At 41.5% G+C, this 18,127-nt stretch overlaps 1 protein-coding gene across 3 annotated transcripts; it reads left to right on the top strand.

Moving 5' to 3' along the window:
• Positions 1–2,793: 2,793 nt before the first annotated feature.
• LOC121185175 (3-hydroxy-3-methylglutaryl-coenzyme A reductase-like) lies at positions 2,794–17,779 on the top strand. Of its 3 annotated transcripts, XM_041043198.1 has the most exons (20): positions 2,794–2,901; positions 3,940–4,116; positions 4,816–4,927; positions 5,079–5,166; positions 5,236–5,320; positions 5,410–5,515; positions 7,299–7,405; positions 7,488–7,604; positions 7,688–7,848; positions 8,702–8,961; positions 9,043–9,209; positions 11,291–11,485; positions 11,662–11,820; positions 12,220–12,377; positions 12,477–12,582; positions 12,808–12,978; positions 15,041–15,181; positions 15,274–15,432; positions 16,123–16,277; positions 16,630–17,779. In XM_041043198.1, the coding sequence occupies exons 2-20, from the start codon at positions 3,952–3,954 to the stop codon at positions 16,682–16,684; spliced, it is 2,667 nt and encodes an 888-aa protein (XP_040899132.1). In that variant the 5' UTR covers positions 2,794–2,901; positions 3,940–3,951; the 3' UTR covers positions 16,685–17,779. The 3 variants fall into 3 exon arrangements, with proteins under 3 accessions (XP_040899132.1, XP_040899133.1, XP_040899134.1); XM_041043199.1 differs by lacking the exon at positions 2,794–2,901 and having other exon boundaries at positions 3,959–4,116; positions 4,888–4,927; XM_041043200.1 differs by lacking the exons at positions 2,794–2,901; positions 5,079–5,166; positions 5,236–5,320; positions 5,410–5,515 and having other exon boundaries at positions 3,959–4,116; positions 4,888–4,927.
• Positions 17,780–18,127: the final 348 nt, after the last annotated feature.

Here is an 18,127-nt window from a genome sequence, read left to right as displayed (position 1 = left end):
CCCTTACACAAACTTGTTTTTCATGTTCCATTCTCTATTTGCATCTGTGACTCCTACACATTCTCATTTTGCCTTGCAAGTTCATACTGCAGGGCATCTTCAACTTGACTGTGACAAATGATTATTTTGATTACTGACCAATCTGTTCATTATTTTGTCATTATCTTGATGAATTGTTTGATAGATAAAATGTCAGAAAACATGGCCATCACAATGTCCTGAGGTAAAATAGCATCTTCAGATTGTTTACTTTGTCAAACCGACAGTCCAAACACAGGAGTATTCAATTTACTGTCAAGGCAGGAAAACCTCAGAGCTGAATCTGGATCTGTGCTTGAAAATTTCAACTTGTACACTTCAAGTTACATTTAAATCACTTTAACTTCAAACAATAATAAAAAAAATTAGCCTTCATTTCCTGTTGATCAAACAGTTGACTGATTGACTATTATCATCACTTCAGTTCTTCTCCTGAATATTACTTGATGTCCCAACCACTGAAGTCATCTATATCTTACAAAATAAAACAACTAAACATATAAAAAAACACCACATACCTCTGCCAAGGTTGAAAAAAATGTAATTAAAAAATTAAAAAATAATAATAATTTTAACTATGCAAAAATATGAAAATACACTTAGAGAAAAATAGCACCTATGTTCTCTATGTTGGATTACCAACAAGCCTAACAATCATTTCCGACTGGCCCTAATCTGAGTCCTTTAAAATGGAGTATCTGATTTGAGTGTGTTTATGAAATCTAGTTCAGTATTTATTTATCTTTAATATTCTAGCTCATTTTCTCCTCATAATACAGCTGAGCAGCGCACAGTGCTTTGAGCCTAAATTAGAACAGGTAAAGAAATTCAGAAGACTTACAGCAGAGTAGCTCTGCCTAGAAAATCTTGCCTTTATCAGAAGTTTTCTTGTTATGGGTTCCTATTATACTTTGTGTATATTGTTAATTAAAAACCATGGATGAAGACGTTTTTCATTCCAAAACTCAAACACAAGAGTCTGTGGTAAGTTTCACCACAATGGGTTAGCTGGTGTTGTCAAAAGTTTGGATAAAAATAGTGACAGGTAAAGTAAAACCTAACGTTACCTGCGGTCCCACCGTCAGAACCAAGGTTAGCTTCCCCTCCTTTAAAATCCTGCTTCATTATTTAAGGTCACAGCTGAACGTTTGAACCTTAGCTAGCTATCTCTTACTCTAAAATAGTTAGCCTGCGCATTTTTGTAACAGCTATCAGCTAACTGAATATTAAATGATGTGCCCCATCTTAAGTCATTCTGAGAAAAAACAATAGGTTATCTACAGTTAGCTACTTCAACTTTGGTTAACTTTAGCTAAAAAAAAAGAGCTTGAGTGACATATCAGTTTGTTTGTATGTTTTTTTGGTCCGTTTGGTTTTTTGATCTCGACAGAAACAGCATAGGGCTCTAACGTTAAGTTAGCGTTACTTCCTTGCTATCAAAGTTTCCTTTCCCTTATCTGAATACAGCGTACTTGTCTTCTCCAGCGGAATCCTCTTCTTCAAACTCATGAGAAACGACCCCGTCAGTCACGAAGAGGAGGTGACACGTAGCAGTACTGGGACCATCGTTACGGTACCCACAGACCACAGAAATGTGTGAGAATACTATGGAGGGTGGAAGGAAAAGGAGAGAAGTAGTGTAACAAGTAGACCTACGAAAAATATAATGAAAATTACTGATCACCATCAGCCTCTGCTAACATGCATTTAACACAGGGGCAATTTACCCTTTACATGACTGCACTTCAACACAGCTTTCTATTTGAATTTACTATTGGCTGTGGCTATATAGTTTTGGCCATAGACGCATAGTCTGCGGATGTGTGATACTATAAATGGTGGAATCCATCTGAAAGGTAAACTGAACACTCAAGAGAAAATAAACAGTATTTGTCTCCTCGTGGTCAGCTTTTTTGTTGATATACACTACACTGCCAGTCAGAAGTTCTGTATTAAAATTTAAGCAGTTCAGATCCTGTGAATAACTTTAACTGGTGCAAAGGTAAGTGGTAATAATTATGTTTTATATATATATATATACACACACACATATACATATACATATATAACATAATTATTATATATACATAATATAATTATTATATGCAATTATTAAACTAGTCAAGTTATTTATTCATAATATTATTAGTATATTAATATTACACGTGCATGAATATACATATTAATTAAAATTTGTATGTCTTTTGGGTCCATTCATTGTGGTACAGTTGTAATCTGAGATGTGTATGGACTTTGAATAGGACGGGACAGCAAATCCCTCAGGTGGGCTAGTTACTGAACAACTGATTCAGCTTTGATCTTTTACCTTTTACTCTGAAATTTCCAGATCAGAAAACAGAGAACAAATTCTCATTTTGAGACACCCAGAAACCTCATCTTCCTTTACTGTCTAGAGGATTCCTCTGAGCTGATACATTATTAAGTTTGATTTACAAAAGTGTTATACTGAATCAAACAGCTGCAACCTCATGACAAAGGAGCAAAGCAAAAGTATCAAAGGACGTGAGAGGGACCAGTCCACAAACAGGCCGAATCACGCCTCAACACACCATAGTCTCTGCGTGGTGGTGAGATTAGGCGTCCTCGCTCTGGCCATGCCCAATTATTGCCGTCGCCTAGGAAACGGGGCGTGGACAAAGCGGCTCGTGAAGCAGGTGAGCGATGTGATTGGCTGAAGTGTCGGATGATGTAGAAGCGTGCCATCGTTCCATCGGTCCTCCTTGAGCTTCTGAAGCTGCTCAGTGTCTGTGACACTGGCTTCGTGTGGGTGCTGTGAGAACAGTCTGCTGCGGCTTTATATCTGTCCAGCCGTTCAAAGCTCAGTCTCAACTCATTCTCACGGTAAGTCAGTTTCCTGTCTTCAGTGATATGTTAATGAGATGCCATTGGGTATAAACGGAGGCTCGCAGGGTTCAATGACGGTTGAATCCAGTTTGACGGATGATGGCAAAAATAGACCGTAAGCGGACCGAGGACAAAAGCCGCTTCAAAGCCGCTGCGGTAACGTTTCCACGGGTTCCGGCTGACGCGGCGCAGCCACAGATAGACACAGTGAATTAGAAGATAAACATGATTTCAGTCACCAGCTGGAACAGAGAACAACATTCACTGTTCACTGTTTCTCTTCCCCCAGAAAGCTCATACTATAATATTTAAAGTAACGCCAGCTGAGAAAAAGTCTTCACGTCTGTCTTGGCCAACATTCTTCCTTGCATGTATCTATGAAATAGTCTCTTACATAAATGTTTCAGTGGTTTCTAACTACCACACCACAATGTGCTGTCAATAGAAAATGTACATTTTATTCAGAACTGTGCTGCAAGACTTTTAACCAACACAAATAAGAGAGCATATTACTCTGCTTTTAGCTACACTCCACTGGCTCCCAATATGTTTTAGAACAGAGTTTAAGGTTCTTTTACTTTTTTTAAGCTCTTAATGATTTGGGACTGGCTTAAATTACAGACGCTGTCATTTTCCAATCCTTCAAGAACTCTTAGATCTTCTATTGTTGGGTTTTTATTCAATTTTGTTTTTGCATTAATTCAGTTAATATTCTTATTGCCTTCTGTGTTTTGAACTTTCATTTTTATATCTACTTTCTTTTTATTGTTTAATTTTTTGTCTTTCCATTGGTCCTCGCTTTAATGTGCATAATTATTTTTACTGAAAATGCTCTTGTATAAAACATTCTACAAAAATTACTGTATTGGGATTATTATTACTATTAATTAACACTTAACTGACAGTTTAATGTTGTTGGATGAGATGTAAAAATGAATTGATTTTTTATTTCTGCTGTGGTTATCACACATGATCACATTGACTGTGTACAGTCACTTCCAGCTTCTCCCAGCTTACTTTACTATTATTTGGCAGCTCTGTTGCACCATGCTGACCCGTCTGTTTCGTATGCATGGCCTCCTGGTGGCCTCTCATCCCTGGGAGGTGATTGTTGGCACAGTCACCCTCACCATCTGTGTGATGTCCATGAACATGTTCACGGGCAATGACCAGATCTGTGGCTGGAACTTTGACTGCCCCAAAACAGAAGAGGTGAGTCAGTGAGATGATCAAGAAGGTGTCAGTTATCTGTAGTAGTTTATTAACCGTACAGAATAAAGGAGGCCACCAGTCTAGACTGAAAGAGCCTCATGACTGTATCTCCACACCATGTACCCACACTATGTACTTCAGTATATGAATCTTTTTACTGACCACACAGTGCTTTACCACTTAGCACTAGCATTGTCACGACTAATAGCAATCCTAAAAAGCATGATGAATTTTAAACACAGTAGGACCTTGGCTTGAAGGATGAAAGTCAGTTAATGAGTCCACAGTATTTGTCCAGACCGAAATATGATTCCCATGAAATCTGAAACATTCAGGGATGTGCCCACCTACCTTTGGTGATCCCCTGACTTTCCATCTAGCATTTTGTCACTTTGCTAGCAACTTATCACTTAGCTGGCAACGTCACAGTGATGACAGGACTCCAGGAAATCAATGCTCCTGGACAAGAAATAGCTCCCAGCTAAGCCAACCAGCCACTGGCTGTAGTCTACAATACACACACAAGACTGCAACCAATCTGAGCATAGAACTCTCAGGGAAACAATGAACCAGCATATTTCCCAAAATGTCCAACTAATCCTTTAAGTACGTATTTGGATGTGATTCCTCAATGACCCATACATTTCTCATGAAATTCTGTGACCTGGCCACTCATCAAATTGTTTTCTCTTATTATAGCAAATTCTCAGCAGTGATATCATCATCCTGACCATCACACGCTGCATCGCCATTGTCTACATTTACTTTCAGTTCCAGAACTTGAGACAGCTGGGATCCAAATACATCTTAGGTAAATTATTGATGGGCTCATACTGTGTTTCTAACATGTAGGTGATTGAGATGCTATGGGTCTAATGGCTGTAAAGGGAGTAAATCTTTTGACCTAACCAGTTTTACATAAGCTGAATATTCTAAGGTACTTCTGCTCTTCTTCCTTTCAGGCATTGCTGGCCTTTTCACTATATTCTCCAGCTTCGTATTCAGCACAGTGGTCATTCACTTTCTTGATAAAGAGCTCACAGGCCTCAAGTAAGGGCACATTCTGCACACTTTTAGTTAGTTAAAAGCTGCAGCTGATTGCTCTGTTCTGTCCCTCAGTGAGGCTTTGCCCTTCTTCCTGCTTCTCATCGACCTCTCCAAAGCATGTGCTCTTGCCAAGTTTGCCTTAAGCTCCAGTTCTCAGGTATGAAGAAATATTCACTCATCATATTGTAACATTCCACATAAAATTCAACAGTATTCCCTGACTGGGATATTTTAATCTAACTTCAGGACGAAGTGAGGGACAACATTGCTCGGGGCATGGCAGTACTGGGACCTACTTTCACTCTGGACGCCCTGGTAGAGTGCTTAGTGATTGGAGTGGGAACAATGTCAGGTACTTTCTGCCATTTGGAGCTTTCTTTATTTACTGAATGACATCTGAGGTTTGTATAGCAAGGGTTTGTGAGTTTTACTGTACCTTACTGCTATTACCGCACTGAGATCACACAGTTTTCATCATTAAGATCAAGTTTTGGTGAAGACAAGCACATTTAAACATAAACTGAAAAAAACTCAACAAAATGAGGAGGTGAAGGCAAAAAAGCGTGATAAGTAAAAACGTGTTAACTGTGTGAATTGCTTAGGTCTGGGAATGTGCAACACCTTCTTATTTGAAGGAAAATAAGGATTTGAAGGGAATGATGTGAACTAGTAGCTGATAAAAATGTGCAGTGTGATGGACTGGGTGAAGGTGGGACACAATATATTTAGGCTATGTATTATGTGGCTATTCTACGAGTGGATACTGATATGTCTACGACTGAAGTTTATAACTAAAGACATTACTTCAGACATCAACCCAGTCATGAGCAGAGAAATAAAAGATGGCTTTGCCTGTGAAAGTTGACGGTCTGGAAATTCTGGGGTGGTTCCAGTCAGTAGCCTTTACAGCAAACTCCAGGTAGAAGTCTGCCAACAAACTCCTTCTTCTGGTACTGCTGTGGATCTCTCAGTAGGTTGTTAGCAGGCATGCAGCCGGTGTGTGTCTCTGACGGGTTGATTGTGGAGTAAAAGCGATGATACTTATTACTCTATTTAACTTTTGATGGAGCACTTTAGAAAGGATTGGTGTTGGCCACATGACACAGGGCCGGGGGCTGTACTCACTTACAGTGAGTTGACTGATCTGAACGCCGTTTGAAACACTTGATATGAGCCATCAAGCGAATGTCTTTGTCAGTTTTTGTAACATATGCGTCAAGACTTGTGGAGATATAGAGGTTTGTTGCAGTGAGGCAATTTTTTGTGCCACACAGTCCACACACACTTTAATCACTCATTACCAAATTTTATGCATCGACGGGGTCATGACCCTAGTTCTTCCATACTGAATTTTGCAGGAATCCATGCAGCGGATTTGTCTGTAAGCAAGCAAGTCCAGTCGCCTTTGTACAGCATCTAGAAACGTGCAGCTGATTATCACAGATAAACTTTCCGCATTAATGGCGCCCCTCCAGAGGTGAACTGCGATGTGCTGTGTGTTGAATTTCAGTTTGATATTTCAGTGTGCTCAAGAGTAAGTGGAATTTTTTGAAAATTACCTTTTTTGATAAAGGTTTATTGGCATGCAAAATCAAAACCGATTGATGCATCAAAATTCTTTTAATAACTTTTGATCAAGAGAGTCCATAGATTCTTTGTGCAAAGTTCTGTGTAGATCAGACTCACACCCCAGGCAGTTTGAAAAGGATGTTTCACATATATTGCAAAAAAAAAAAATTTAGGGCAAAAATAGGTGTGGCCTATATCAAACGCCTGCATGTAACATTTTTGTGAGATGTACAATCTGGAAGTTACTGGTCAAAACCTGGCTTTGCCTGCTCCTAACCGAATTTGTTTGCCTGCTCTAATGGCTGCCTGTGTACCCACTCAATTTTGCAGGACTTTGAACCCAGTGGCTGTTTCCGAGTAATGTATTTGAGTCCTGTATCCTGTGGTTGTTCCAGTTGTTACACTAGTTTGCTGACCATGAGGAAATGAAAGAAGAGCAGGACTTTGAGCAGCTTCCCACTATATGCAGATAGTGAATCCTGGTGTTGTGTTTTGCTCATTTTGGTGATATGGTCCTCATGTGTGTGTTCTTGTGAATCCCTGAGTATCTGTCTTGAATCTTTCAGGTGTCCGGCAGTTGGAAATCATGTGCTGCTTTGGCTGCATGTCTGTCTTGGCCAACTACTTTGTGTTCATGACTTTCTTCCCTGCATGTGTCTCTCTGGTGCTGGAGGTAAGGATGCAGTGTGTTATTGTTTGTGTGAACATGTGTTTGTTAATGTCAGTTTGATTGACCGTATTATTTGTTTCTGTAGTTGTCCCGTGAGAGTCAGGAGGGCCATCCTATCTGGCAGCTAAGCCACTTCTCCAGAGTGATGGAGGAGGAGGATAACAAACCCAACCCTGTAACTCAGAGAGTCAAAATGATCATGGTTAGTGCCTCTTGTGCTTTATTTGTCTCTTAGTTTTCATTTGAATGTGAGTGTGATCTCTGCTCTCTGTTCCGTGTGTCCAGTCGCTGGGCCTGGTGATGGTTCATGCCCACAGCCGCTGGATCGCCGAGCCCTTGTCCATCAACACTACAGTAGGCATCCCACAGGTCGGCATGGAGTTGGACCACATCTCACCCAGGAGGATTGAGCCAGAGAAGCCACTTTGGCACTTCTACCTCACCAGGTGAGGCTACTGATATGCTTGCTTTAGACAGCCGCCCTGTATTTTCTGCATTGCGTCAGTGCATTAGTTATGTCTGTCCTCAACATTTAAAGCTGCCTACAAGATCCAAGTAAGAAGAGGTCAAAACTCCAGCATCAGTTGTGGTATGAAGAACAACTTCATGTTCAGAACAATGCGTTCAGAATCGTCATGTGATGACGACAATGAATTTATTCTTAATGCTAGCTGCAGTAGGGCCTTGGTAGTATGGACAATTCTGTATTTATTGCTGTTGCTGCAGTTTTGACCCTTTCAGTCTTTTTCACGATATCCATGTAACTTGGAAGTAGGTTGTGGTTGCTTCTAGAAGATGTGAAATTACGTCATCAGCAGACAGACAACAATGACAGTTACAAAAACTTTTGGAGGCCTCCATGAGAGCCTCATGAGAGGCCTCCAAAGATCTAAGTCTGCAGATTGTTTGCAGATTGCAAATTATGAAGCATGAATTAATGAATTGCCACTGTTTGAAGTTGTATCATTACGAAAGAGACAAACACCTTCCAGTGGCATTTCTCAAATCCTGGAAACCAAACATTTGCTGTGATTCATGGCGTACGAGTGAAACATAAAGAATTATTAAATGATTTATTAACCATTAATGAAACATTTTAATCCTTTATCGAAGGTGCTTTAAAAGTGATACAAAATCACCTTTATCCTAAGATAATGATTTAATTACCTTTCTTTCATGATTTCTTCATGCAGCTTAATTGTCTACAGTAAGTATTTCTACTGAGGAAAGGATTTTCAGAGGCCTCTGAAAAGAATAATATCATTTGTTCTACATGATATTTTCCCTCTTTCCCTGCAGGATGATAACCATGGATATAGAGCAGATGATCTGTCTGGCCTTGGCCCTGCTGCTGGCTATCAAGTACATCTTCTTTGAGCAGGTTGAGATGGAGTCTACACTGTCTCTGAAGAACCCCATCACTATGTCGGCCCCTGCCCTGACCCTACGACGGCCCACCGAAACTTGCTGCAGGAAGGAACCGCCAGGTCCCCGACCCCCCACCTACAGCATGAATGCCCCAGCACCCACCAACAAAGCAGAGATGTGTCTGGAGTCAGGTGTGTCTGGAATCAGTGATGATGTTACAGTAGATAGACTTGTGTAGCATTGTGGTATTGAACTCCACCTCGTTTCCTTAGATGAGGTCATTCGGCCCCTGTCTACCCCAGCTGCTGATCACCAGCCAAAGAGCTTCTTTGTCATGGGAGATGAAGAGGAAGAGCTCAAGTCTGAGACTGCTCAGCCGATCCTCCCCCCAAAGCCCAGAGGCCTGGACCAGTGTGTTGCCATCCTCAACAACCCTGAGGTAAGACATCACACACAAACCACTAAAACCTCCCTTCCACAGCTGATAATTCAGCTAACCTGTCAGGCAGCTGAAGGGTGTGCATCGCCTGGGCCCACTTCCCAGCTCCCTAAACTGTCGGTTTGGGTTGAAGAATCACATCCCACCAATAAGACTGCAGGGTTTGAAGCAGTTGTGTGATTTAACTGGGCTGTAATGAGATTAGTCACTCCAATGTCTGTTTGAGGCTGAACCAATTAGAGCATGACGCCAATAGAAAAGACACTTGCACTAGCTGCACTGGCTCTATGTGGCATCGCTCAGCTCACCTTTATGCTTTTCCAAATAAGATATTGTATATTTGTACACATCACATGTAGGTTCAGATGGATTTCAGTTGCAAGTTGTATAATTCAAACATGCTGCAGTGGAACATTTCTTCTATATTTCACAAATATATTCAAATGATAATAACATGGGCAGAGATAAACTGCTGATAGAGATGAACATGATCAGAAGCTGAGACATTCTTGGGAGGAAGCTTCCAGGTTTTGATTAGTCCATTTCATCTGTCTCTTAGTCGGTGCATGAAAAGCAGAGAAGGGACTCCAGCCCTGTGTCAAGCCCTCAGAGACTGAGGCTCTGAGGGCTTGACAGAAGGACTTCCAGACTTGTGAGATAAACCAGGGGCCTTGGTCAGAGATGATGTCTGAGGGAATTCTATGGAGATGGAAAACGTGATGAATTATGAGGTCAGTGACCTCACTGGCTGTAGGGAGTTTAGGGAAAATGTGCATCCTTGGAGAAATGATCCACTGTGGAAAGTATTAATGTGTTACTGGCTGTTGGGAGCCTTTTCCACAGCAGAGATGTAGACATGGGTGTCAGTATCCATAGTGGGCCATCAGTTGGCGGGACATGGTGCAATAATTCCTGAATGGCAGGCGAACCAGGAAGTGTACCCCACTGGAGAACTTGGGAATGCACAGTCAGTCACAATCAGGTGATTAGGGGGACCATTACTTTGGTCAGGTTGAGTTCGCTAGTCTGTCCTCACCAAGGATTCAGTCTCGTAAGTTACTACAGCCATGACACAAGAGGATGGAGGCATAGTGTCAAGATCAGACCGGGCTTCTTACTACTGGCAAGAGAGAGTGTCTGGTTTTACAGTTTTGAAGCCAGGATGATAGGTGAGGTTGAAGTTGAATAGACCAAACAACACTATAATGGATGCATGTACATAGGTAACTGTCTGTGTTGGACACAAAGAAAAAAAACACCAACAGGAGAAGAAGATAGGTGAATGATACCAGCAGCTGGAGGGTCATTATTGTGTTTATTCATCAGTTATCTGTCTGAATCGGACAGACTGTACATCCAGCTGGTGGGTAGAGGAGCTCTGGGAGGTATATCTAGGGCACAGGGACAATGTGGAGGTAGAGAAAGTGCTTTCTCTTTGCTGAAAACCTATTCCAGATTGCTCTCATTCCTGGGAAGCTTTCGGCAGGAGAAGGACAAGCACAACCCAGCTGCATGGATTCCTCTCCCGGGGGGGCTAGAGATACAGATCTAGGAGCAGCTCGGGAGTACAAAGGGAATCAGGCTTAATTTTCATGTGAGGAGGTGAATGGAAGCGAGATGAGGGCAAGAATGATGGGCGGCTGGCTCCCTCCCTTCCTTTTACGTATCTCTAGCAACTAAATCATCCCTCACTTGGCCACTAAGACCTTTCAAAAGTCCACTCTGAATTGACTCATTATTGCAACCCTGAACCTAAGATCATGAATTGATCATGAACCCACACTTAGAACACAGACTTGATCAAGTGAAATTATCAAGTGAAGGTTTATTGTTTAATCTGAAAATATAAGGATGAATGGGGATGAGGGTTCTGGAAAACAGGGGAGTGAGCAGGGAAGCAGAGAGCTGATGGAAGCTGCAGATTGTGTATAGTGTCAATTACAGGTTGTGTGAAACTAATTATTTTCAGGAATGTTTTTGAGACACAAGACAATGTAAAGATGACTTTTTGACTTTTTAAGTTGAGTCACCAGTGAATAGCCAGTGAATAGTTAGTCACTGCATGATTGTGTCTGTTGCAGCTCGGGCCTCGATTCTTGAGTGATGATGAGGTGATGCTGCTGGTCAACTCCAAACACATCCCTACATACAAACTGGAGGCCACGATGGAGAGACCAGAGAGAGGAGTGGCCATACGAAGACAGATGATATCTGCCAAACTTCCCTCTCCTTCTGTGCTCTCCTCCCTGCCATACACCCACTATGACTACTCAAAGGTGAAGGCATGCACACACATACACTCACACACACACGCACACACACACACACACACACGCACACGCACACACACACACACACACACACACACACACACACACACACACACACACACACACACACCCAAGACAAACCAGTCCTCTCTGTAATGGCCAACAATGTTTTTGTTTTCCAGGTTATGGGCACCTGTTGTGAGAATGTGATTGGCTATATGCCTGTACCAGTGGGTGTGGCTGGACCACTACATCTGGATGGGAAGCAGTTCCAGGTTCCCCTGGCAACTACAGAAGGCTGTTTGGTTGCCAGCACCAACCGTGGTTGTCGAGCAATTGCTGTGAGTGTCAAATATGCTGGTTTCTAAAGATAGGCTGTTGCAGGACAAGTACCAAGGTGGACAAAATAATAATATCCAGCTTCTGTCTTCGTACCAGTCACAGTCCTCTATTTGCTGTTGTCTTTTGGCATCCTGTTGTCTTTACTGATGCAGTTAGGCCCTGTTCCAAAGCTGAGCATACACTATTGCTAACTGAGCTGGAGAAGAGGCTGCTATTATCAATGTTTGACATTACAGTTATTGTTGGAAATTATAGCAGTGGCCGGTTTCAAATAGGTTAGCACTCCTGGGTGTATGTTTATTGTGGGAGCATGGACTCGGTCATTTGTTCAAATACTTAAAATGACTGCGCTGACAAGCACTGTACTGTATGGATCTTATGGCCCCTGTGTGCTGCAGCTGGGAGGTGGAGCCAGCAGTCGTATCCTGGCTGACAGCATGACTCGAGGACCCATCGTGAGGCTGCCCTCTGCCTGCCAGGCTGCTGAGGTCAAGGCCTGGCTGGAAAGCACAGATGGTTTTCAGGCCATCAAAGAGGCTTTTGACAACACCAGCAGGTAAAGCATGAAACTGCACGGACAGAACTAAAATTCAGAGTTAGAGTTCAGTGCCCACTGTGCATCTACATGTTGTTTTTGTGTGGTTGCTGTTGCCAGGTTTGCTCGGCTCCAGAAGCTGCTGGTTGGTCTGGCAGGGAGAAATCTCTACATCCGCTTCCATTCCAAGACTGGAGATGCCATGGGGATGAATATGATCTCCAAGGTAACTATTTTAGACTGGCTCTGCATGTGTGTACATGTGAGATTCAGATAGTTATACCATCAGCATACCATCAAAGTTTGTCAAATGCATTTAAAAGCAATAGAATATATATATGTTAAGACAGGAGAGAAATATGTGCATATCACGTTATAAAACTGCAGAAATGTGTAAGAAATGTAGTCTCAGTGTATCCCATGTATGAAGATTCACGTGTCCTGCCTGCAGGGTACAGAACAGGCTCTGAGCAGACTGCAGCAACACTTCCCAGAGCTGCAGGTGGTGGCTGTCAGTGGAAACTACTGCACGGACAAGAAACCAGCTGCCATAAACTGGATCGAAGGCAGGGGCAAGTCTGCTGTTTGTGAAGCCACCATCCCTGCTAAAGTGGTTAGAGAGGTAGGAAGAGACTGTTGTCTGGCACTGGCCTCTTGCACATTTTTTAGAATGAGGTGTCAAGGGTTAAGACAGGGAACTGCTGTTAACCCTTCATAATCCTTGAATGAATCCTGGAAGTCATTTGCTTTTCAGGGAATGTAATAGTGAATGCTGATTTCTGGCAGTAGCTAACAGTAAAAAGGATCAAAATTCAGATCCTGCAACTCAGCATTTAGGGTTAAAACTATGTGTGTGTCTGTGTCACCTCTCATATTTGAAAGTGCTTCTCATGAGGTGAAACAACAGGACCAGGTCAAAACCTATATACTGTATGTGTGGACTGCATATGGTCAATGTGCGAAATTGAGGATGTAGTTGAAAACGTGAATCTGTAAACAGGTATTTCAGTGGAAAGCAGCTAAAGCTTGAAAAGTTGCTAAATGTCTCTAGATGACACTAAATAATTAGTATAATCATGACATCGTCAGGGTGTATTGACATTCTACCAGGTTTCATTTAGTTTCAACCCTTTATCTGTTTGCTCCTCTCCTCCTCTCTGTGCTCACATATATAGTCATTTGATTCAGCTGAATTCACAGCAAAGCTGTTCTCACTGACATGTTTCTCTGTTTCTGTGTCAGACAGTGGAACAAGTATTAAACAGTGATTGAAATGTGGCCCATTAAGATCCATGTTAACCAGCAGTCACTACAAGCCATTTCCAAGCTACTGCTCTGCTGCTGCTGAAATCTTGATTTTCTAACCATGGCGTCGTCTGACAAAATCACCACAGGCATAAGTTGTGATAAACAATGGCTGTGCTGTGATTCAGGCTATATTGTAAAATGTAAAATGATCACTGAGAGAGAAATGTAAAAGCTCATTCACTTCTATGCCAGCCCAACCTCACGCTAGTGGCAACATTGGGAACTTTTCCATGGGAAGTAGCTAAGGCTTTTCCAAAAAGCCACTAGATGTCGGTAGGTACTTTTTTTGGGAAAAAAGTTGCTAAAGGGCCTGAAAAGTTGGTAAATCTAGGAGCAAAGGTGCTAAGTTGACAACACTGTCTGTAAACGTCTCCTGATGATGCAGCAGAAATTGTTTGTGTCAGTTCAACGGACAATGGGGAAACTTCAACACTTGAAGGGCTGACCAATGGTGTAGTGACAAAAATTGATTTTTATAGGTCTGTTCCAGCCAAAAATACTGCAGTGTGTATCTTTGTGTCTGGCATCTTAGTTAGCTGCGAAAGGGGCAGGTCCTCCTCTTAGTGTGTAGGAGGCTTGGAGGGACAGGTCTAGTCTTGTGCAGTGAGTGAACTGAAAGATAACATCTTCTGCCTCCATTTATCCATTCGCTAATATGTTCAATTCATGTTAACATGTTTTTAAAGACATTTAAATCTGTGGGAAAAAATGGGGAAAAAAAATTATATATATATAAAAAATTGACCAAACATTTCACAACCCCCCTGCAGTACCTCTGCGGACCCCCTAGGGGTCACGGACCCCCTGTTGAAGACCTCTGCACTAAAATGTTTAAAAACACAATAAAAAGGTTTGCTCAGCTGATCTTAGTCACCTTTGAGTTAACAATGCACACCAAAGAATAATTTTGCATAATCAGGAGGCAATTATAGAAAATGTAACAAGTACTTTTGATAATTGTAGATTATCAGTTTTCATGTCTGTCTTAAAACAGTAAGCAGGTTCCCACATGAACACTGAAACAGAGACATTTAAAAAGATTCCTTCCAGTGCACTTACACTAACTGGACTTTAAAAATTATTAATCTGTATTTATGTTTTTATGCACAGTTCACAGGCAAAATCTACTACTGTACTTCAATTAAACACTTTCACAGTCTCACTAACATGTCTGAAAAAAATATTACAGAAACACATGCAAACAGCCACCTGGATCCCAGTTCATGATAGGCTAAAATCAGTTCTGTATTGTAATTGAGTTTTATAGAAGTTCCTTTAGCCTTTACTATAAGTTGTTCCCTATTCATTAGACTCCTCCTATCTCATATTAACTTTATCTCAGCAAACTCATGTCACTCCTTGTCCCCATAATGCAGGTTTTGAAAACAACAACAGAAGCCCTGGTGGAGGTGAACATCGGTAAGAACCTGGTGGGCTCAGCCATGGCGGGAAGCATCGGTGGATTTAACGCTCATGCCGCCAACCTTGTGGCTGCCATCTACATAGCCTGTGGACAGGTGCAGTAGTTCTAAGGAAATATTAGACATAATTTTATCTTTCTTTATGCTTCCTGTGTTAATGTATATGGCTGTGCATGTGTGTCCTCCAGGATCCAGCCCAGTCAGTGGGCAGCAGTAACTGCATCACCCTGATGGAGGCAACAGGACCAACAGGGAATGACTTGTACATCAGCTGCACCATGCCTTCTATAGAGCTGGGAACTGTGGGAGGAGGCACCAACCTGCCCCCCCAGCAAGCCTGCCTTCGGGTACATACACATTTCAGGCAACTGGAGATGAATGAAAAATAATTGTTAGAATGTTGGAATTAGTGTTTAAAATTTGAAATATGGATGGAAATACATTTGCATTCACAGAGGTTTTATAAAAAGTTGACCTGCTTCATGTGGTGCAGTTTAGTTGTGAAGGAAAAAGATGGGGTTTATTTTAAGCGTTTGAGTGAGCTGTGCTTTCTTATCGTTGATCTATTCTGACCAGAACTTTATTGGCCTGGCTCACTCTCATCGCTCAGCAGCAGATAGCAGACAGAAACAGTCAGAGAGCAGCTGGTGAACATAGTGGAGCATTTAGCAGCTAAAGAGCCAGATATTTTCTTCAGGAGTTGATAGAGACCAAAAACAGAGCTAATAGAGACGGAAGACTGGGTTTAGATTCATGAGGTGAACACAAACACCACTCCACATGAAGGATCATGTTGGCTTGTAACTGTTGGATGTGGAAATAAACAACTGTTTGATAACAAATTCAACTTATCAACTTAAAAGCTGATGCTATATTAATGTTGTGTTCACTACTTGTTTCTGCTGAAAACTAGTCAACAAAAGAAAAAAAACAGTTATTGCATGTTTACCTCAATTTATGTTCATACTGAGGGTTTTTCAAGAAAAAAAAATCAGTTTAACATGCATATGTGTGTGTGTATGGGTGTGTGTGTGCAGATGCTGGGTGTGCAGGGAGCCAATCAGGACTGTCCAGGAGAGAACGCCCGGCAGCTGGCCAGGGTTGTGTGTGCCACTGTCCTGGCTGGAGAGCTCTCACTGATGGCTGCTCTGGCTGCTGGACACCTGGTAAAGAGCCACATGACACACAACAGGTAAGACGAAGGAAACTTTATTTGAGACGCTCCTCTGGTCACTTGTTACTATCCCACAATGCCTTAAGAAGTCTTTGACTTTGTGTCCCATAGACAATGACTAGGGCCCATGGTGGCTTCAAATCACACTACTTTCTGTAGGTTCTCTCTGTGATGGGTTCATTTATTCAGGTCATCAGGCCTGCTATTAACTGATCTGTGACATTTACATTCAATCAATATTTCATTACAAAAATCAGTTACAAATGAAAAATGTCTGAGCCACCAAGCCCTGCAAATGTATTTTTTGTTTACATTTTATTTGCCATTGAAAATGTGATGATCTATGGTGATCTAACTGTTCTTTCTGCAGATCCAAGGTCAATCTACAGGAAACTCCTGGAACATGCAGCAGGAAAGCCTCCTGAGAGCCTGAGAGCAGTTTGGCCTCCTTCAGTGAGCCCAGGTCACCAGACAGAGCAGTAAATCAAGGACAATCTGACAGGACTAATCATTCATCACTGAAAAACATACATCTTCCAAGTGAAGAGTATATCTGTGCTGGAAATGGAAAAGGATCCAAACAAGCTAATCAGACTGTTCTGTGAGAGTGCATTCATTATTTGTGTCTGGTTGTGTCTTATAGAGCTGGCTAGAAGCAGTTAATTACTGGCTTCTTTTATATGCACAGTTAATAATGCAGTGAGGTGTTTTGGAAAACAAACAGTTTGGGTTCAGATGAAACATTTCTGCTCTCCTGTTACCAAATGGAGCATTGTGAACACAGGCACCTATAAGGTGAGGGTTTCTGATTGTTGAATGTATGTGGCTGGGCAGGAAAACTGAAGAGGAATACTGAGACTACAGATTCTGCATCATTTGATTTCTTGATTGGGGTGGTGAAGCAGCCCACAAAGTTCAGCAGCACTGTGAAGCAGACTCGAGTCCTGGTTCGGCCACAAGAAGACAGAAATGTTAACCATGACAAACTTTGGTAATTAGTACATATGTGTGAATGACTGAAAGATTCTCTGGATCCAAAAGGCACTTTGAAATTAGGACTGTGTCCTTCAAAATGGAGGGAGGACAGATAGAACAAGATGACTGGCATGATGACTTCATGTGCCTGTACTGCTAATAGGACTATGCAACAAATTATTAGCCAGTTCATGCTGAGTAATTACCATAAAACAACAAAACCAATAGGTCCAATTAAACCAAAGGAAATCACTTTAAAGAACTGTGTTTTACTTTAAATTTGCTTGAGTCAGGTGCTGTCATCCATCACATTGTGTCTTCTTTTAATTAAGACAAAGTTATGTTGCCACTGTGTGGTGATGCAGAGACAGACTTTTCCAATCAAATTGCATCAGAGTACACCATTGATGCTTAAAAAAATGTAATGCATTTCAGATGTGGTGTTGGTAAAATGATTTCACTTATGAGTTTTCCTGATGTACCAGCAGATGGCAAATATTTTGGATATATTTTGTAATAAACAAAATTAAAGGATTTTAGTGTGACAGATTGTACTGCTTTGATTACTGCTTTGTCAGGAATTGTTCATTAGCTGGAATATTGAGTTTACATGTGAGTAAACACACCATTGGCCTTGACACTGAATAGCAAAATTTCAGTTGACCCATCTCTCAACTCAGTCTGTGTATGTAGTCTCCTGTCCTCTGCCCCACACCTGTAAAGGCAGAGCTGACCATCTCTTTATACAGTGCATCCGGGAAGTATTCACAGCGCTTCACTTTTGGCACATTTTGTTATGTTTTATGAAAACAGTTTTTTGAAATGTTTACAAATTTATTAAAAATCAAAAATCAAGAAATCACGTGTACATAAGTATTCACAGCCTTTGCCAT

This window comes from Toxotes jaculatrix, chromosome 7, assembly GCF_017976425.1.
Source record: "Toxotes jaculatrix isolate fToxJac2 chromosome 7, fToxJac2.pri, whole genome shotgun sequence".
Taxonomy (NCBI): Eukaryota; Metazoa; Chordata; class Actinopteri; family Toxotidae; genus Toxotes; species Toxotes jaculatrix.
The sequence above is the reverse complement of the archived record's forward strand: the minus strand, read 5'-3'. Positions and strand labels throughout refer to the sequence as shown.

Bases quoted from the DNA above. Each gene is read 5' to 3' on its own strand.
- LOC121185175 (XM_041043198.1), top strand. From the start codon at position 3,952: ATGCTGACCCGTCTGTTTCGTATGCATGGCCTCCTGGTGGCCTCTCAT. The intron at 12,979-15,040 runs GTAGGAAGAGAC...CCCATAATGCAG, and splicing joins CTGCTAAAGTGGTTAGAGAG to GTTTTGAAAACAACAACAGA. The intron at 15,182-15,273 runs GTGCAGTAGTTC...TGTGTCCTCCAG, and splicing joins TCTACATAGCCTGTGGACAG to GATCCAGCCCAGTCAGTGGG.